Here is a 21665-nt window from a genome sequence, read left to right on the forward strand (position 1 = left end):
TTTCCATTGCTGGCATCCACCCTCCTTCCTCGGCTCTAGCCTGGTCTGGTCCCCCCATGGACCTGTGCACTCACGGCCACGCCGGATGCCTTCTTCCAGGGGGACGTTGCTGTGGGGGCTCTGAGGGCGACCCATTTTTGGGGGCTTTGTTTAGTGTGCCCTCCGTAGGCACCCCCTGTGAGGGGCCTTGGTGGATGCCCCCTGTGCGGGGTTTCCGTAGGCGCCCCCTGTGAGGGGTCCAGTGATGCCCAATGTGCGGGGTATCGGCCGGTGCCCCTTGTGAGAAGCCTTGGTCAGCGCCCCCTGTGCGGGGCCTCGGTCGACGTCCTCCGCGTGGGACCGCGGTGACACCCCTGTGCGGGGCCTAAGGCGGCGGAGGTCTCAGTCGGCGGCCCCCTGTTTTTTTTCACAGGTGGCGCTTGGGCATATAGGCTAGTAAATGGCACCCCCTGCCCTCCCCTGCGTCATCGGTCTTGACTGATCCTATGTCTGGCTCTTCTGTCGTGCATGTGGCCCACCTTGCGGGGTTGGTGGCCACACTCCCTGCCCTGTCAGTTAGTGAGGTTGTTCCTCCATGACTGCAGTGGCGCACAAGAAGGTGCTGATTGTCTCCCTTATTACATCTGTGTGTGAAACTTGGATGGATGATGCAGCTGTGGCAGAGATGCCGGTCCCCGTGGCACCCATAAGCTGTCTCGCACGGCAAAAGTGTTCCCTTCTCCCTCCTATTTTGGATTATTTGTTCATATAGACTGGGAGTGTCCAAAGCGTCCCTTTATGGTTCCAAAGCTGCTTCGTTGTGGGGTCCCTTTTTACAGAGTGGACTGTTGCACCAGTAGTGGATCCCCCTGTCTCTAGGTTGCGCAAGGCGACAATGATTCTGGTAGAGGAGTCTCCGGCTGACTTACCTGGAGGGGGAGCAGATTCCCTCTGCTTTCGCTGAGTTGGTGGACCAGTTGGTCTGGGGGCTGCATTATGTATGCAATGCCTCTTGGAGGCAGTTCCCTTGGTCACTAAGCTCTCTGTTTCTGCAATGGTGCTTAGACATGTGTTGGTCTGCGGACTGGGCTTAAAAAAAAAAAAAAAAAAAAAAAAAAAAAACTCTGACTGGTTTACCATTTCAAGGCAATGTCTGTCTGGGGCTACCCTGGATGACATTGTTATACGAGTCTCACAAGAGGGAAGTTTACATCTCTTCCATAGTCTGCAATGGGGAGGGCCGGGGGGGCCTCGTAGCGGATGTGGTCCTTCTCAGCACGCAGTGGACCTGGTCTGGCGAGCCGAGAGCAGGGCTCCCTAGACATGGACAAGGCCCCTTCAGCATGAAGGTGTGCCCTCACCTATGTCCTAATGTTCCGGCCTTGAACCCCGAGAAGTTTTTTTGGTTTTTTTTCCTTCCAATTGGCGTCTGTCACCGGAATGTTGGCAGTTCTCCTTGGGGCTGTGCAAGCCCTGTTGCTTTAGGGTGTGCTTTTCCTGGTTTTAGTGGGTACAGAAGGTTAGAATGGAGTCCAACCGCACGGTGGGTGGCGTCCCTTCATCATGGGGACTTCCGGGCTTCTGTCGACATCACAGATGTTAATTACTCCAATATGTGACCAACACTTCCTCCATTTTACTGTGGGAAAAGAGCATTTTCAGCTCACGGTGTTGACTTTTGGTCTCGCCTCCACCCCATACTCACAAAGGTGCTGGCCCCAGTTCTGGCGTGGTTACATTAGCTTGGGATTGCGGTGCTGGGCTGCTTGGACGATCTTCTGCGAGCTATACAGACCTCAGTTTTTAGTTGGCTTCTATACTACCTGAAGTCTGATCTGGGCCTGACTCTGGTTTCATCTCTGGCCAAACTCCAGAAGTTGCATGCTGCGTTTCAACTACTGTCTTCTCGCAGGTGGGCCTCCCTGTGGTCCTGCATGTGGGTTTTGGGCCTGATGGTATCTAATTACGAGACTGTTTCTTTTGCGCAGTTCCAAACAAGCTCCCTTCCAGTGAGATCCTGGTGTAAAGTGCCCGAGGTCTCAGGGCTATCAGATTCGGCTGAGCCAGAAAACCGGGGGTCTCTGGTCTGGTGGCTTCACCCTCCGGGATTTTGGCCGGGCACATCCTTTCTCCCCTTGTATTGGACACTGGTCACCACCAATGCCAGTCTGTCCGGGTGGAGAGGTGTCCTGGGACTGGGTTCTGCTCAGGGTCATTGGACGCTGCAGAAATCCGGACTGCCGATCGATATCCGGGGACTTCGAGCGATCAAACTATGTACGACCATGGACGTTGACTTTGGGGGCTCCTGGTACGGATTCAGTCGGATGATGCCACGGCAGTGGTCTGTCAATCACCAGGGCTGAGTGAAGAGTGTTGGCAGCCCTGACAGTAGCCAGCATCCTCCGGTGGGCAGAGCGCCTTGCTCCGGCCCTCTCTGCCATATGCATTCTAGGAGTGCAAAAATGGCAGGCAGTTGCCTCAGTCCGCTAGTGTTGGTTCACCAGCTTCACCAGGACAGTTTCATCTGATATGTCTCCGATGGGGCACCCCCGAGGTAGACCTGTTGGCGGAACGGTACTGAGGCTTCTGGCAAGGTCACGGGCTCCTCTGGCGCGCTTCTGCCGCGGCTTTTGCGCAGGATCGAGGCCGAAGGGATTCCGGTCATTCTAGTGGGCCCGGATGGTCTTGTTGGTCTTGGTACGCTGACCTGGTATGCGTAGAGCTAACGTCCCTTGGCGATTTGCCTCTCAGGGAGGTTCTACTGTCCCAAGGGCCAATCTTCCATCCTTCAGGCGCTGGTTTTGAAGGCCTGGCTGTTATGAGCCAGGAGCGGAAGTTAACGATGCTGCTGAAGGCTAGGAAGCCTTGCTCCTGGGAAGATTTACCACCGCACATAGCATACACATTCTGGTGTGAGGCGCTTGCCATTTACCTTTTTCTCGGTGGCTCAGATTTCGAGCTTCCTTCACGGGTGTGTTAAGCAGAACTTGGCCTGAGTACCATCAAGGGCCATGTGTTGGCTTTGGCTGTTTTCTTTGGTCTCGCACTCCCTGGTGCGTACTTTTAATCAAGGGGTTCGACATCTGCCTCCACCGATGCGGTCGCTTCTACCGCCGTGGGATCTATTCTTGGTGCGTTGGATTCTACCTCCCGTTGGAAATATTCGGGAGGTTCCTCTGCTTGCTCTGTCCCAGAAGGTAGCTTTTTTTGGTTGCTTTCACCTCTGCTCACAGAGTGTCGGAACTGTAGGTGTTGCCATGTCATACTTACCTGGTGATCCACCAAGATGAAGTGGTTCTTCGCCCTTGTCCGTGGTTCCCCCCTCTGATTCCTTTTGACTAAAGATGTTGCATTGCCTTCCCTGTGTCCCAGGTCAAAATATCCTACGGGATTTGCCTTACATGCTCTGGATGTGTTCCGGCGATTCGGGTGTATTTGGCTGTCGTAGGGCCTTTTTGGGAGATCAGACTCACTGTTTGTGCTCATGGACAGGTCAAAAAAGGGGCTTTCTGCTTCTTCTGTGACCTTTCTAGATGGATCAGACAGACTATTACTCTGGTCTATTCTATCAGGGGTTGAGTTCCTCCTTTCCCCATTACGGCACATTCTACTTGGCTGCTTATTGCTTCTTGGGCCTTCCATCATCAGGCGTCAGCTGCGCTGGTTTGCAAGGTGGCCACTTGGTCGTCTGTGTATACTTTTACAAAATTCTGCAACGTGGATGTGCTGGCATCTGCGGATGCTTCTTTTGGCCGCAAGATGTTTCAGGTTGCTGTTTAGAGGGTTTATTCCCTCTTTAGTTATTCAGGTTGGGCTTCTGTTGAGCTCCTGTTACCTGGTTGGCTCTTGTGTTAGCCTTGGGATTAAACCAACCCCTCATGTTGGCACTGCTTTGGGACGTCCCTATGGTTCTGAATAATGGAGCGCTGTCTGTCAATGAACGAATGAGAAAATGGGGTTTTGAACTTACTGTAAAATCCATTTCTCTGAGTTCATTGACACACAGCACCCACCCCTCTTAGGAGTGTTGATGCTTCTGACACTGCTTGTTGCTAAACTGAAGGCCTATAGCGGTGTGTGTGTGTGTGTGTCACCTAGGATTGCCCATAGGCGTAGCCAAGCATTTTTTTTCTGCCTAGTGTCCTCCTGTAGGGGGCGATATAACCCTATCATTCTGAATAATGGAGTGCTGTCTGTCAATGAACTCAGAGAAATGCATTTTACGGTAAGTCAAAAATCCCATTTTTTTTTTTTTTTTTTCTCCACGTGGCACTGTTGTGGAGGCTTACCTTGGAAAGAATTCACTTTATGCTGCCAAATGAAATGGTTAATTTATTAACTGATATTGTGTGCTTCTCAATTTTGGATGGTCATGCAAAAACCAAAGTATTTAGCATATGCTGTAATAAAGTTTATTTTGTTTTCCAGCAAACAAAGAGCTTTACCACAGAATTGCGAGCCAAGCCAGAATACCACAAATTCCTGATTGGGAAAGGTGGTGGAAACATCCGTAAAGTACGGGACCAGACAGGAGCCCGTATAATATTTCCCACTGCTGAGGATAAAGACCAGCAGCTCATCACCATTGTGGGCACAGAGGAGGCAGTGAAGGAGGCTCAGAAGGAACTTGAGTTTCTCATCAAAAGCTTGGTAAGACTTGCATTTAAAAAAAACTACTGTATGGCCATACCAGGAGAAGGGCATAGTCGTGTGACCTGTCAATCACATGACTAGCTCTCTACCAATCAGAGCACATAGAGGTCAGGGGGAGGGGCAACCCAAAAGGCTTCCTATTCCAAACCAAGTGTTGATTAGAGGTCGACCGATATGGGTTTTTCTCTGGCCGATGCCGATATTTAGAAATCGCGGTGGCCGATGGCCGATATGTGATGCCGATTTTTTTGGGCCGATATATTTGGCCGATTTTTTTTTTTTTTTCCTTCATCTCATAAAATCTAACAGTTTAGACCCTTTTCACAATGGGGCGTTTTTCAGGCGCTTTTGGGCTAAAAATAGCGCCTGTAAAGTGCCTGTAAAACGGCTCCCCTGCAGTCTCAGTGTGATATCCTGAGTGCTGTCACACTGAGGCGATGCGCTGGCAGGATGTAAAAAAAAGTCCTGCAAACGGCATCTTTGGCGAGGTGTATACCGCTCCTCCACCACTCCTGCCCATTGAAATGAATGCGCACCACTGCCGAAGCGCATGAAAAGCGTTTTGGCAGCGGCGCTTCAGGGGCGCATTTAACCCCTTCCTCAGTTGCTAGCTGGGTTATAAGCGCCCCGCTAGCAGCCGAATAGCGCCTCTAAAATGACGGTAAAGCGCCGCTAAAACTAGCAGCGTTTTACCGTCAACGCCTGCCCGCTCCAGTGTGAAAGCAGCCTTAAGTAATACAGAATTTTTTTTTTATTTAAACATTAAACAAAACAAACCTCCAATCAGTTCACTTGTATGTATAATTTAGAAAAAAAAAAAAAACTATCTTAAATATTATATTACACAAAAACAGGTAATCAAAACTTTTGGACGAAAAAAAATGGGCTAACTTTACTGCTTAGGTTTTTTTTTAATTCATTACTGTATTTTTTTTTTTTTTTAAATTGCGTTTGAAAGACCGCTGCGCAAATACCTTGTGACATAAAATATTGCAACAATCACCATTTTATTCCCTAGGGTCTCTGCTAAAAAAATATATATAATGTTTGGGGGTTCTAAGTGATTTTCTAGCAGAAAATACAGGATTTTTACTTGTAAGCAACAAGTGTCAGAAAAGATTTAGTCTTTAAATGGTTAAACTGAAAACTTCTCCACGGAGTTCAGTCTATTAATAAAAGAACCTGAAAGATACAAATGTATCTTCTTATCAGACTTGGCAGGCTGCCCAGAGGAGGAGAGAATCCTCTCCACAGATAACTTAAGGAAACTTGCATTAACTTCTATTACAGAAGTCATTTGCAAGTCACGGCTGAAGTTACAATCGGCCTTTTTTATCAGCACAATCGGCCGATGCCGATTAAGTAAAAAACGCCAAATATCGGCCGATATATCGGTCGACCTCTAGTGTTGATTTTGCACCAGGTTTGCCATCCTATATTTGCTAGTCGTGATCATATTGTTGCTGCAGAAAAAAAGATTTCTGTAAATACTAATTAGGTTTCCCTGCCTATGTTTAGATTGCAGTCTAGCAAGTGGTGACCTGCTCTGTTTACTGAAAATATGGAACAGCATGCAGGTGGAAATTAGCCACATCAAAAATTAATTGTACATAAATTGCAAATATTGATATTTATCCCCGAAAATACTGTGGTTCCAATTTAAATCACTGCTATGCTAAAACGATTCAGTCCATCACTCAAAAGGTAGATGATATTTTATTCTTTTAACATGTCTACTTATCTCAGTCTTGTCTACCTATCTCAGTCTTGTCTACCAACCTTCCGTGTCTATCTACTTGATTGATTGTGATTGTCTTTTGCAGTTTGAGACCAGGACCTTTCCTCCCTCCCTTTATTTTATCATTTTTTTCCTACCTCTTATGTCTTATAGCCTCTGTTGCGACTAGGAGTGCAGGGTGAGCACACAGAGGCAGATCACAGACAGTTCACAGCAAGGGAGAGGTCTTCGGGGTGGCAATCTGGGCCAGCAGAAGGGGGCGATAGTCCACAATCCATGGCGCACTGGCAAATCTGAGTTTGGTCCAACCAGGGGTGAGGGCTTTTGACACAGGCAGGGGTTAACTGTCCTTGGCACTGGCAGAGCAACAAAGGCAGAAGTTGGCACGGCAGGGGTTAACAGTCCTTGGCAGAGCAGCACAGAAGAGGGCACCACAGCGAGTGCAGTCACCGGGCAGAAGGAGGAGAGCTCCAGGATCAGTAGCACAGCAGGGCAGGCAGATATCCCAGGGGACAAACAGTATCGGGGGGGGGGGGGGGGTTCCAGCCACAGCTCAGGATCACCTAGGATGCAGCACCAGGTCAGGACAACAGCAGCCCCATGCCCTGCTCCAGGCGCTTTTGTTCCCTGAGCGGGGCGTGTTCTCTGTGTCCAGGTAACCTGAGACTTGGCGGCGGGTTACCCTGGCAACAGGCCCCGTCCTTTCCATTCCGGGCCTGCACAGGGAGCGCGGCCTTTGTCTCCAGCAGGCACAGAGTGGTATGCCTGTGAGGAATCCACATGCAGGTTCCGCGGGGAAGCCAACTGCCTGGCGCTCAGCTGAGGCAACAGGTTGTGGCCTTAGCAGGTGCTGAGGGGAGCAGCAGGTGGTAGGAGGAGGGGGGGAGGGGGGGTGGGACTGTGACACCCTCCCTTTTTATTTTTTTTTTTGCTTTGTTTTTGTTTTGTTTTTTTTTTTGTTTGTCTGAAAACCTTTTATGGTAACCTACATGGAGACTTATTATTTTTCATACTGAATTATCAGAATGTTGATAGTAGAGCTGCACGATTAATCGTTAAAAAATTACGATCCCGATTCAACCCCTCCTCCCCCCAGTGATGCTAATCGGCTGTGACAAATTGTTATCTCAACATTCCTCAGCGCTGAGAGATGGAGAAGATGTACAATGTATCTCTCGGTTCTTTTAGATGAAAGGAATGAACTTCAGTCGGTAGATGAGGGCAGCTTAACCGCTTAAAGACAAAAGTTTTTTCTGACATTTGTTGCTTACAAGTTAAACGTATTTGCTAAAAATTACTTAGAACCCCCAAACATTATATATTTTTTTTAGCAGAGACCCTACAGAATAAAATGGCGGACGTTGCAATATTTTGTCACACTGTATTGGCGCAGCGGTCTTTCAAACACATTTTTTTGGGGAAAAATACACTTCAATTAATAATGATAAAAAAAAAAAAACTAAACAGTAAAGTTAGCCCATTTTTTTGTATAATGTGAAAGATGTTGCGCCACGAGAATCGTGATCTTTTTTTTTTCTAAGCAAAAAAAGTGGTTCTCATTTTATCCAGAATCGTGCAGCTCTATTGGATAGTCCAGTGTTTCTCAACTCCAGTACTCAAGGCACCCCAAGAGGTCATGTTTTCAGGCTTACCATTATTTTGCACAGGTGATTTGATCAGTTTCACTGCCTTGGTATTTACCACAGCAGTGTCATCTGAGGGAAATCCTGAAAACATGACCTGTTGGGGCGCCTTGAGGACTGGAGTTGAGAAACACTGGGATAGCCCTCTTATATAATTACGAGTTGTTTTCTATACTTTGTGTACAACCCAAGAACATATCTGTAAGATGTCTGTTATGTTCTTTACCTTAATATACGGTTTACTGTACAAGTTTTCTTTGTACAAATCTTTTTCAATAAAACTATTGAACAAAAAATAAAAAATCACAGCTATCCACAAGAAATGAGCACATGTGTATACATAATGACATAAGCTAAGATGGAAAGATACAACGTATAAATGTATAAAGATAGGTAGATGATAGGTAGAAGATAGACAGAGAGGGGTGTGTATATGTTAGAAAAAGTCTACACATCCCCATTAAAATGTTGTCAGGTTTCTGTGAAGTAAAAAAAAGACCAAAGATAAATCATTTCAGAACCTTTTCCACCTTTTTAATGTGACCTATAAACCGTACAACTCAAACAAACTGAAATCTTTTAAGGGGGGGGAATAAACTAAAATAATGTGGTTGCATAAGTGTGCACACACTCTTATAACTGGGGATGTAGCTGTGTTCAGAATTAAGTAATTGCATTCAAACTGATGCTAAATAGGAGTCAGTGCACACCTGCCATCATTTAAAGTGCTTCTAATTAACCCCAAATAAAGTTCAGCTGTTCTAGTAATCCTTTCCTGACATTTTCTTAGTCGCATTCTACAGCAATAGACATGGTCCGCAGAGAGCTTCCAAAGCATCAGAGGGATCTCATTGTTAAAAGGTACCAATCAGGAGAAGGGTACAAAAGAATTTCCAAGGCATTAGATATACCACGGAACACAGTGAAGACCGTCATCAAGTGGAGAAAATATGGCACAACGGTGACATTACCAAGAACTGGACGTCCCTCCAAAATTGATGAAAAGACAAAGAAAACTGGTGAGGGAGGCTGCCAAGACATTTCCAGCGACATTAAAGGAGCTGCGGGAATATCTGGCTAACACTGGCTGTGTGGTACATGTGACAATCCTCCCGTATTCTTCCTTTGTCTGGACTATGGGGTAGAGTGGCAAGACTTAAGCCTTTTCTTGCGAAGAAACATCCAAGCCCGGCTAAATTTTGCAAAAACACATCTGAAGTCTCCCAAAAGCATGTGGGAAAATGTGTCCTGGTCTGATGAAACCAAGGTTGAACTTTTTGGCCATAATTCCAAAAGATATGTTTGGCGCAAAAACACTGCACCGAAAGAACACCATACCCACAGTGAAGCATGGTGGTGGCATCATCATGCTTTGGGGCCGTTTTTCTTCAGCTGGAACTGGGGCCTTAGTCAAGGTAAAGGGAATTATGAACAGTTCCAAATACCAGTCAATATTGGCACAAAGCCTTCAGGTTTCTGCTAGAAAGCTGAACTTGAAGAGGAACAATGACCCAAGGCATACATCCATTCAACAAAGGAATGGCTTCACCAGAAGATTAAAATTTTGGAATGGCCCAGCCAGAGCCCAGGCCTGAATCCAATTGAAAATCTGTGGGGTTACCTGAAGAGGACTGTGCACAGGAGAACAGCTCGCAATCCTGACAGATTTGGAGTGTTTTTGCAAAGATTTGCAAATATTGTCAAGTCAAGATGTGCCATGCTGATAGACTCATACCCAAAAAGACTTGCGTGCTGTAATAAAATAAAAAGGTGCTTCAACAAAGTATTTAAGGATGTGCACACTTATGCAACGATATTTTTATTTTTTATTTTGTTTTTATTTCCCTCCACCTAAAAGATTTCAGTTTGTTGTTCAACTGAGTTGTACAGTTTTGAGGTCACAATGGTGGAAAGTTCTGAAATGATCTCTTTCCATCAGAAACCTGACCATTTTAACGTGTGTGTATGTTCAAAAATTCCAGCAGTCAGAACTCCATGCTTTTATTTTAATTTGCTGTTGGCTCCATATCCCATCTGGGGAGGGCTCTTGAGGAAAAACAGGCTTATTTGCCGTTAGAGCTGTGAAAATGTGGATCAGGCAGAAGAATGGTGGTAGGGGAGATGGGATCAGGCAGAGGGATGGTGGTGGAGGTGGATGGAATCAGGGGCAGAGGGATGGTGGTGGGGGTGGATGGGATCAGGGGCAGAGGGATGGTCGTTTTGGGATGGGATCAGGGGCAGTGGGATGGATGTGATCAGTGACACTGGCACTCACCTGCTCTGTCAGTCAGTTCCCCCTCCTCCATGCTCAGTGTGTCTCTGCCTCCCCCCTCCCTTCTGGTGCCTCCAGTAAAGCCTCTCCTGAAGTGGGGTCTCCTCGAGATCCTCCCCCTTCATTTTCCTGGATGTCAGCTCATCAGCGGACTTTCTGCTTCAGTGTCATCTCACTGCATATTGCGGTGGGCGAGTAAGGGGAGGGGGCTTTATCCACCAGGCAGAGCACTGCACGGAGCGATGGATGACAGCCATCAGAAATTTTTGGGCCCCTTAAACAGCTTTAGGCCTGGGCACATTATCCCTTAATGGGCCCACCGCCACTGCCTGTATATATGCCAGCCCCCACACACGTGTGTGTGTGTGTGTGTGTGTATATGTCAGCCCCACACATACACAAATCTGTAAACGCACAAGGCTCTGGCCCCTCGCTGTACACAAACAGCCCCTCTCCCTTTCCTTCACAGCCCCTACTTGTAAAGCATTTCTTCCTACCTGGTCCCAGCCCATTTTCACAAAGCTGACATGTTGCTGACACAGAAAAGCCCAGTACACAAGGGGTGCACATGCACATAGTAGCCAGAGGTGGCAGTAAAGAGCTTGATGTCTTAGCACAATGCCACAGAGGGCACATGCTGTGAGATTGTTTCTGTAATGCACAGCTCCACTTCACCCGTCCTGCCTTCTGGCCCGGGCGGGCCCCTTACTGTTGTAACGGCTGTACCCCCCTGATGGTGGCCCTGTATGTATATATGTGTGTGTATGCACAGTATCTCACAAAACTGAATACCCCCCCCCCCACACACACACATTTTTGTAAATATTTTATATCTTTTCATGTGACAACGCTGAAGAAATGCCACTTTGCTACAATGTAAAGTAGTGAGTGTACAGCTTGTATAACAGTGTAAATTTGCTGTCCCCTCAATAATTCAACACACAGACATTAATGTCTAAACCGCCGGCAACAAAAGTTAGTACACCCCCCAAATGCCAAAATTGGGCCCAATTAGCCATTTTCCCTCCCTGATGTCACCTGACTAGTGTTACAAGGTCTCAGGTGTGAATGGGGAGCACGTGTGTTAAATTTGGTGTCATTGCACTCTTACTGGTCACTGGAAGTTCAAAATGGCACCTCATGGCAACTAACTCTGAGGATCTGAAAATTGTTGTTGCTCTACATAAAGATGGCCTAGGCTATAAGAAGGTTGCCAAGACCCTGAAACTGAGCTGCAGCACGGTGGCCAAGACAATACAGCGGTTTAACAAGACACTCAGAACAGGCCTCGTCGTGGTTGATCAAAGAAGTTGAGTGCACGTGCTCAGCGTCATTTCTAGAGGTTGTCTTTGGGAAATGGACATATGAGTGCTGCCAGCATTGTTGCACATGTTGAAGGGGTGGGGTGTCAGCTTGTCAGTGCTCAGACCATACGCGCCGCACTGCATCAAATTGGTCTGCATGACTGTCGTCCCAGAAGGAAGCCTCTTCTAAAGATGATGCACAAGAAAGCCCGCAAACAGTTTGCTGAAGACAAGCAGACTAAAGACATGGATTACTGGAACCATGTCCTGTGGTCTGAGAGGGGAGTTTGATGGTGTCACGCTTGTGTGGCAGCAACCAGGTGAGAAGTACAAAGACAAGTGTGTCTTGCCTACAGTCAAGCATGGTGGTGGGAGTGTCATGGTCTAGGGCTGCATAAGTGCTGCTGACACTGGGGATCTACAGTTCATTGAGGGAACCATGAATGCCAACATGTACTGTGACCTACTGAAGCAGAGCATGATCCCCTGCCTTCGGAGACTGGGCCGCAGAGCAGTATTCCAACATAACGACTCCAAACACACCTCCAAGACGACCACTGCCTTCCTAAAGAAGCTGAGGGTAAAGGTGATGGACTGGCCAAGCATGAGTCCGGACCTAAACCCTATTGAGCATCTGTGGGGCATCCTCAAACGGAAGGTGGAGGAGTGCAAGGTCTCTAACATCCACCAGCTCCGTTAAGTCGTCATGGAGGAGTGGAAGAGGACTCCAGTGGCAACCTGTGAAGCTCTGGTCAACGCCATGCCCAAAAGGGCTAAGGCAGCGCTGAAAAAAATGGTGGCCACACAAAATATTGACACTTTGGGCATTTTCATTTAGGGGTGCACTCACTTTTGTTGCCAGTGGTTTAGACATTAATGGCTGTGTGTTGAGTTATTTTGAAGGGACAGCAAATTTACACTGTTATACAAGCTGTATATATTATTAAAATGTTTTTTTTTTTTTTAGGATAACATTGTAGAAGATTCCATGTCTGTGGATCCTAAACACCATCGTTACTTTGTGATCCGGAGAGGACAAGTGCTGCGTGATATCGCAGAGGAGTATGGCGGTGTAGCTGTCAGCTTTCCTCGCTCTGGCGTCCAGAGTGATCGTGTTACCCTGAAAGGTGCAAAAGAATGTGTTGAAGCTGCAAAGAAGAGGATCCTAGACATTATTGAAGATTTGGTAAGATTCAGCTGACCAGCTTGTTGCTATCTGTGTAGCATTTAAGAATAACTGTGGCAATAATGTGCTTATTACTATTATCCAGGAGGCTCAAGTGACCATTGAGTGCATGATTCCTCAAAAATTCCATCGCTCTATAATGGGACCTAAAGGCTCTAGAATCCAGCAGATTACTAGAGAGCATGGTGTGCAGATTAAGTTTCCTGATCGTGAGGAGAACCCTCAGGGAGGTAACGCAAGCTCACCGCTAGTGCTGTAGTATGAAAACCAATGTAATTAAACATGGGCTTTCTCTAACTCATTCTGCATATTTTTTAACTAGCACCCAATGCTGAGTCACCAGCACAGGAGAATGGGGAGGAAGGGCTAGAAGCTAAAGTTGCTCCTGAGCCTGGCTCACCTAAGAAGTGTGACATCATATTGATATCTGGCCGGAAGGAGAGATGTGATGGAGCCAATGAAGCACTGAAGGTAAGTGAACACTGTTTTTCATTAAGTTTTTGAACATTTACCCCCATGCCATGCGAAGTAACACCTTGTGTTTTAACTGCTTGTTACTTTTACTAACTTTAGTCTATCCTTTCTGTAGGCTCTTGTACCTGTCAGTATTGAAGTAGAGGTCCCATACGATCTTCATCGTTACATCATTGGACAGAAGGGGTCTGGCATTCGTAAGATGATGGATGAGTTTGAGGTGGGTATGTTTGTAAAGCAGAAAGACTTCTAAAGTCTTTTATGAAGTATCTGCTTTTTATAATGCTTTATTGCGAATTAAGAACCAGTCTGCAGTTATCTGTATCTTGTGATTTTATTGGCATGGTTTACCTAGAACAATTAGTCTGAGACTAGAAACATTGCTGTCCAAAAACAAGGCTTGTTTGGGCTGCTAATATAACTCTATTGCGGTCACTCTTCGGGTTCTGTAGCTGCTTGAATACAGTAGCTTGCAGTGGAAGTTTCTTAATCTCCTCTCTGATTTGTGTAAAAGTGAATTAGAAACTGCATTCAGAAAGGCACGGATTGATTACAGTGTTACATATTTATGTTGCCCTTGAATAGTCAAAGTTCAGCATGATGTTCTGAAAGTCAAACTTTCACACGCTGCTGTTTATAAATGGACATATCTATACGGGTATGGCTATCCTGGGAGTTGACCCTATCTGTCCTGACAGCTGACTTGATTTGATGATATTACATGCTACCTGCTTAATTCAGGGGTGTCCTTTCTAGTCACCTGCTCTGCACTTTTTTTTACCTCCATAGAGCTGAATTGTGCCTGCATGAAGATGTGTAGTCCATTTTGGGGGTGAGCAGAAAAGTGTGCCTATGTTCACAAGGGGGGCATGGAGAACAGAATGAAAAGCTAGCTTTTGAAAAAATAGACAAGGGCAAAAGATAGCGCGTTCTACTTTGTATTTAAACATACTGCATTATTTTATTAAAGTGAGTTTACTGTCCTTTTTAGTGCACATTTAAATGTTTGAACCTGATCATGATTGTTTCTCCCTTTTTTTTTTTTTTTTTTTTTTTTTTCTATAATTAATTTTAAGCAATATATTAGAATGAAAAGTGCTTCACCGTTATGCAAATTCTCGTATTACAGGTGAACATCCAAGTGCCTGCTCCTGAACTCCAGTCTGACATTATCATCATCACTGGCCTTTCCAGTAACCTAGACCGAGCTAAAGCTGGACTTCTAGACAGAGTGAAGGAACTTCAGGCTGAGCAGGAGGATCGGGTGAGTTCTATAAAAATGTGACCTGTTCAGTGCTGTCCTGTGTGGGCATTTCCCAGTCTTGTTAGCATTAACATCTCGAAAAAGCAAACCATGTTTGTGAGAATCCTCCTAGAATCAATATTTTGTAAGCAAATGGTTTGGAAATATTTCTAATGACTTTGATGCTTTGCTTCTAATGTTAAGTACTGACACAGACTTTCCTGTTGGTCATCATTCTAGACTATTGAAAAGCATGAGGGGTATCTGCGCTACCAAATCAACTACTACCTAATACAGAATATAAAGCAGCCAGCACAGCCTGACTTACAAATAAAAACAAAGTCCACACGCGGCACTAAATAAGTGAAACTGTCCTTTAAATAGAAAGGGATGGATGAAATCCCAGCACCAGCTTCAGTGTGTAATATCAGCACTCCACACCACAGTGACAATCAAATCCTTATCAGGAATGATAACAGGTATGTAACCATCTGATCTGATCAACAGCTCCCACTCCAATCACTTAATGAAAAGCTCCGCGCTGTAGCAGCTTTTTGGAAAGGCTTGCATCAATCACCTCTCTGTATAGTAAAGTTGGCTAGGACTTCAGGTAACCAAGGTGTAATCACTCTCAATCATGAGGATGATGTCACCTTCACTTTTCAGTTGACTGAAAAGAATCTATTCAAAAGAACAATTTGTTCATGAACTGGACATCACTAATTGTGGCCAGGCATGGCTGGATAGAGAGGATCCAACATACCAGAGTATGAAGAAGGCTTTACTATGTGCTGCATCATTGTTTTACTGGTAACATCCTCATGATTGAGAGTGATTACGCGAGTGAACCTGGTTACCTGCAGTCCTAAGACTTTCCTATCCAGAGTGGTGATTGATGTAAGCCTTTCCAACAAGCTGCTACAGCACTGAGCTTTTCATAAAGTGATTGGAGTGGGAGCTGTTTATCAGATCTTGGTTATATGCCTGTTATCATTCCCCCTTCTGGTAAGGAGATTTGATTGTCACTGGTGTGGTGTGCTGCTATTACACATTGCAGCTGATGCTGGGAGTTCATCCTTTCTTTTCTATTTAAAGGACTGTTTCACTTATTTAGCGCCGCATGTGGACTTTTTACATTCTAGACTATTGCTGAAGCCTTTTGACTATACAATGGCATTAAATAATGCCAAAAAATACTGGTAACTTGTTTATAACCTACCAGCACATAACGTGCAGACAGCACTCTTGTTACTGTTAATGGCCTCAGATTTGGAGCTAAAAGGTGCTTCAGTTGCATTACGAAAGGAAGCTGTTCAACGATTAACAAATTTTTTGTAAAAGCTTTACTGTACACGCTGCTTCCATACAATCTGAAACCCGTATGTGCAGGGAATGGGCAGTGTGGAAGCAAAGTACGTGTTTAGTAAGAAACTATGGATGGAAATCCAGCATGTCAGTGTGCATTAAGGCATAGAGAGATGTACTGAGCACTGGTCTTAACAAAAAAGTAATTCCACTCTTGAGAAAAAAAACATTCACTGTGGGTGGTCTATGTACATTTCAGGGATTTTAACAAACTTTGTTGCAGAGTCCAACCTTTCTGCTGTGAAGAAGAAGCCATTTGATTTTTTTATATCCTTGAATGTGGCAGATATACAACTCTGCTACACAGCATACAGATACAGGCACTCTGCTGATCTCTGTACACCAACTTAAAATGGATTTCCAGGCATGCTGGCCCAAACACACTATTTTCTACCCGCCCTCTGGGTGTCCTATATAAACTGTATTTAACCTCTGCAACATACAGTATATAGCCCTGTGTTCTGCAGTGAGATGAAAACTTTGTCTCACACCTGGAACAAAAATTGAGCAATGTTCAGCCATTCATAGGCAGCTTTGTATTTTCTGAATAAATACAAAGCTTCCCCTGGCTGAGGCAGAGAGACTGTGGCATCTGTTAATCTCAGACTTAGCCAATCAGAGAACTTTGTATTCAAGCGAACACAAGACTATGTAGCCAAAGCTACATACAGTTTATACAGGGCACGCTTGTTGTAGAAAACAGCTTGGTTAGGTCAGCTTGTCCCAAAAGAACTAGTTAAAGGGGCAGTAAACTTAGATCAGCTTCAAAGTTTGTTTTTTTTTTTTTTTTTTTTTTTTTGTTTGTTTTAACCATTTTTTTATTTGGTGAAGTACCGTAATAGCTCAGTTTTTGTAAAATGGCTCTGTTAGGAACTACCTGAATCTGTTGCACATGTTGGCAAATCTACTGAAAGGGCTTTTGAATCTGGCACAGGCAATTTTAAAGGACCATAGTGTCAGAAACATGTTAGGAATTTCTTGAATTTCCCCATTTTTACTTCTCTTCAAACTATCCACTCTCTAACATGAGGATGCCTATACATTTCAACTTGGCATCAGCAAGGGGAGTAACCATATATTCTGGGCCTCAGTTTATTTTTAACATTTTGTTTTGCAGGCTTTGAGAAGCTTTAAACTGGTTATCGCTGTTGACCCCAAATTTCATCCTAAGATTATTGGTCGTAAGGGGGCAGTTATCAGCCAGATTCGCACTGAGCATGATGTTAACATCCAGTTTCCAGACAAGAATGATGAAAGCCAGGTAAAACCTTTGATGCATTGAGGTCTGTTTCTGCAAAACATCACAACCAAAATATTTAGTATAACATGATTATAATTGTAAAAATGTATAAAATATTGGAAAGCTACAACTGTAACTTAATTGAGATTGGGAGGTTATTTGATTGCTGTAATGTTTGCATTCAGCACTGTTTGATCCTAGATCTACATGGATATAGAAAAATTGGCAGATTTGCTTTATTTTGTAAGTTGAGCCGTGCCACATCATGTATTTATAGGCTTATAAGGTTGCAGAGAGAGTTTTGAATTGGTGTATTTATGTTCCCTGGAGCAAGATAAAGTACAACCTCCTTTGTGAGTGACAACATAAGTTGATTGTGCAGAAGATGTAGCCAATTTTTCCCTGTATACATGTTGCTTGTTATTCCTATCATACAATTCCTGTATTAAATGTCCATATTTGTAATCTTTACAGGAACAGATCACAATCACCGGTTATGAGAAAAACACAGAGGCTGCTAAAGAAGCAATCCTACAAATTGTTGGTGATTTGGAACAAATGGTGTCTGAAGACATTACTTTGGACCACCGTGTTCATGCCCGCATTATCGGGGCCAGAGGGAAAGCCATACGCAAAATTATGGATGAATTTAAGGCAAGTACCTTCAGAGGGTTATTTCTGGATGAGGGGATTGGAAACTATGTATTTTGTTGCTTTTGTACTTTGTGAAACCTAAACCTGAAGTATTCAATCCCTTTCCATCGTTTATGGAAAATGTTTCCAGAAACTGCAACCATAATTTAACTATTCAGCTTGTAATCACTCGCTGGTGCCTGAAAAGTGAACAAAAAGTCTGTCCACGGAGACCCAGGTCTTTCCCTATTGGGTAGTACCATCATGCCTGCTATAGGATAGAGAAGGTGAAGCAAACCTGTCCATCAAGGCTTGCATGTCAGACACATCTACCTTTCCTGTGACAGCTGTGTGTCAGCAGCCAGGGGAGAAATTGGTTATGGAGATGAGAGCTTATCTGATGACTTCAAAAAAGAACTGTGCCAAACCTCACTTTCAAATGCATTCCTTCACCCAAAGATGCAGGTTATAAGGTTTCACAATGTGTGCTTGCTAGCAAAATGCAAAGGTACACTTTTAAACAATCTCTTCTTTTTCCCCAGGTGGATATTCGTTTCCCTCAGACTGGTGCCCCTGACCCCAGCTGTGTGACTGTAATGGGAAAACCTGAGGATGTAGATGAAGCCATTGATCACTTACTGAATTTAGAGGAGGAATATGTAAGTATATCCAGATCAGGGCTGTTCTACTTGGATTATGTCTGCTGGTACTCATAATTTCAGATGCCATGATCTGCATACTTCCAGGTTAAACATTGTTTTGAAACTAATGAGCTTTATCTGACACTACTTTTTCAGATGTCTGATGTGGTGGAGAATGAAGTGATGCAGTCATACCTGAAGCCCCACTCTCAGGAAGAGTCCAAGCCCCAGCCATCCAAGGGCTTTGTGGTGCGTGATGCCCCCTGGGCATCTACAGGCAACAATGAGAAGGTGAGATTGTACAAGGGCCCCTATAGAAAGTGCCTTCTATAATGTAATGGTCATATGTTGCTGTAAAGGTTCATTTTAAGTATGAGAAGTGGGTGCTTTTAATACATTTTAGATAATTTGCACCGACATTCCTTCTTTTAAAGTGTGTGGTTTTATTTAAAAAGGCAGGGTCACACCAGTTTAAAATGTTTTAATCTGGCTCATGTTGTTGTAGTCCAAGGTTGCAAATCAACTGTTTCAAATCTAATATGTAATATGGAAATTTTGATACCCGCTGGCACACACCAAGCTCAAACTGTTGCTGCCTTTACATAATGACCAATGCATTATGTGTCTAAAATTAGGTAGTTATGAAGAATTTGTACATCTAGCTGTTGACTCTTATCTTCCTTTCAATGACGTCTCTTGCAGCAGATAATTGTCCCTGAACAGCCATTTTGTGAAAGGCTTCTTTTCAAAGTGGTTCCAAAGCCAAAATATTTTTTATACCTAAATGCATTCCTTGCATTAAGGTATAAAATATTGCGGTAGCAGTATGCCCCCTTATACATACTCATAAGCTGTGCCCATCTATAGCAGCTTTCCCTGCTCACAGGTGATGACTGAGGCAGCGGGAGCCATTTGCTTACGCTGCTGTTAGTCCAAATCTTGTGGCGTTGTCTGAGCTGCAATGTCTGTGGATGCAGGCAACTCGGTTTGGGAGTGAGCCTGGAGGTGTGCCCCCATAGGCAGCTTGCTGTGGGGGTGCACACCAAGAAGAGAAGCCAGAAGCACTAGCGGGGGGGGGGGGACAGGAGAGATGGATCAGGCTGCTCTGTACAATTCCATTGCACAGAGCAGGTAAATAAAAACCTGTTTTATTATAAGAATGTTTTTGTCAATCAATTTAAAGAGTTTACATTCTCTTTTTTTTTTTTTTTTTTTTTTTTTTTTCTTCTAGGCTCCTGACATGACCAGCTCAGAGGATTTCCCCAGTTTTGGGGCTCCGGTCCCCCCTAAAACATCTCCATGGGGCCCCAAGAGACACAGCGGTGGAAAGGGCCTGATGCCTGCTGACATGTCTGCTTCCTGTTAATTCTCCAGTTGCTGTGTCTGATTCACTCATCCCGTCATCTCCTTATCTCCTTCTTCACCCCTTTCCTTTGCCTCCCAGAATCTTGTATAACCGGTCAATGCTGCAGGGGTTTACTTGGCACTTCTGGGTTTCTGGCTCCTCATGAAAAATAATAAATGGGCAACGTAGTGACAGGATAGGCCATAGTGAGCAAATTATTTGTCCCTACAGCTTTAGCAATTTAAAGTGGTTTGCTTGAAAGCGCAAACTGCCACCACAGCATCTTGCTACTCTCCAGAGATGCAAATGGTGTTAACTTGATTACCAAGACTTCTTCCCTATTTTAATGGTTAAAGTCTATGCATAGTATAAAATGCACCAAACCATTGGAAGAAATAACCATTGGCCCAAAGTTGTGATATACTTGGTAGTTATGTGTTTAAAATAAAAAGTGAAAACATAAATGAATGTTTAGTGTGAGGGTGGGATGACTTGGAGAGCTGCATAAGTCTCCTGGGTGCCATCCTGATGTCCTCAATACACTTGGGTCTTAATACAACTGCTGTCCTGCTGCAGTGCAGAATGTATTGTAAAGTGTCCTGTAACCCTGTCACTGCCAGAGCCATTGTGGGGGTAGGATATGCACAAATGGGGGTTTAGAGGGTGTGAACACCTTTCTCCCGCTTCCTCTCATTCGGTTTTAAGTCAATACAGGCAATTGTTTTCTAAGCTGTGGAGAAGCCTAGAATTTTACAGTGGTGGCATTGAAACTGAATTTTACCCCTTTGATGCTGATGGAAGACATGCCATGAGCGGACTTGGTTAGAGAGCCCACCGCATCTCAATAGTCCTGTCACAGCCCTTCCTCTTGTCCCCTTACCTCTGATGCCGGGGAAAGGGATCATGTTTTGTCCTGTTTGGGTGGGGGATAACATTAGCTCCAGGTTTTTCCAGACCTCTCCTCAGCCCCCCTAACCCTTGGACATTTCTTCTTACTGTGCCTCAGTATCAACTTCCTGTACACAAAGTTCAGGAAATAAACATCCTATAAAAGCCAAAGTCTTGTTCTTTACTGGAATAATGTGAAACGTGCCGTTTTTTTATTTCTTTTGGGTAATATCTTGTTTACTTTTGTGAACGTATGGGTAATTCTGATGTAATTGCTGAATGGCGCTAGAATGTGTCTACAATTATGGCTTGAGATCTGTATGTGCTTCAGCAGGCTTCTCAGGTGCAGTGAGCAAAAACCTTTTTCAGTAGGAGTTCATAATTGGACATCTAACACCCTGAAAATACCTGAAACATTACATGGCAAGCCTTCTGCACAGAGCCAAATGCCAGTTGACCACGATAGCCAGTCATGAGAATGTGCTCACAAACTGTGCTTAAGAGTAAGAGATACAGAACTACGGACATCCCCTAGATGTATTGAATTCCTGGGAAAAGGATTCCAGGAAACGTGAGTTTATTCACCAAGTATCGGGCAGCAATTGGCTGCAAAGGGACCTCTATTACTATCAGGCTGGCAAATGCTGCCCTTACACCGTTCCTTTGCCGTGAATAAACAAACTTTAACCATTTTCTTTATTTTGTGTTATAGGCTGTACTTTCCAATCTCTTTTGGGATTTCCTGCATAGTTGGGGATTCAGCACATACAGTGCCTTGAAAAAGTATTCATACCCCTTGAAATTTTCCACATTTTATCATGTTACAACTAAAAACATAAATGTATTTGGGATTTTATGTGATAGACCAACCCAAAGTGGCACATAATTGTGAAGTAGAAGGAAAATGATAAAGGTTATTAAAATATTTTACAAATCTGAAAAGTGTGGCATGCATTTGTATTCAGCCCCCCTGAGGCAATACTTTGTAGAACCACCTTTCCCTGCAATTACAGCTGCAAGTCTGTTTGGGGATGTCTCTACCAGCTTTGCACATCTAC

The 21665-nt window shown here is 44.5% G+C and overlaps 1 protein-coding gene across 2 annotated transcripts in view; it reads left to right on the plus strand.

Annotated features, from left to right (window-relative positions):
- HDLBP (high density lipoprotein binding protein) overlaps nt 1-20778 on the plus strand; it is a 94854-nt gene extending 74076 nt beyond the window's left edge. For both annotated transcript variants that reach the window (XM_073625773.1, XM_073625774.1), the window contains exons 18-28: nt 4411-4632; nt 12560-12778; nt 12864-13008; nt 13101-13249; nt 13368-13472; nt 14382-14516; nt 16978-17121; nt 17575-17754; nt 18276-18392; nt 18531-18665; nt 19606-20778. In XM_073625773.1, the coding sequence (XP_073481874.1) occupies nt 4411-4632; nt 12560-12778; nt 12864-13008; nt 13101-13249; nt 13368-13472; nt 14382-14516; nt 16978-17121; nt 17575-17754; nt 18276-18392; nt 18531-18665; nt 19606-19740 (1686 nt within the window). In that variant the 3' untranslated portion in view covers nt 19741-20778. The remainder of the gene's footprint in view (nt 1-4410; nt 4633-12559; nt 12779-12863; nt 13009-13100; nt 13250-13367; nt 13473-14381; nt 14517-16977; nt 17122-17574; nt 17755-18275; nt 18393-18530; nt 18666-19605) is intronic.
- Nucleotides 20779-21665: the final 887 nt, after the last annotated feature.

Source organism: Aquarana catesbeiana, linkage group LG04 (assembly GCF_042186555.1).
Source record: "Aquarana catesbeiana isolate 2022-GZ linkage group LG04, ASM4218655v1, whole genome shotgun sequence".
NCBI classification, from domain to species: Eukaryota; Metazoa; Chordata; class Amphibia; order Anura; family Ranidae; genus Aquarana; species Aquarana catesbeiana.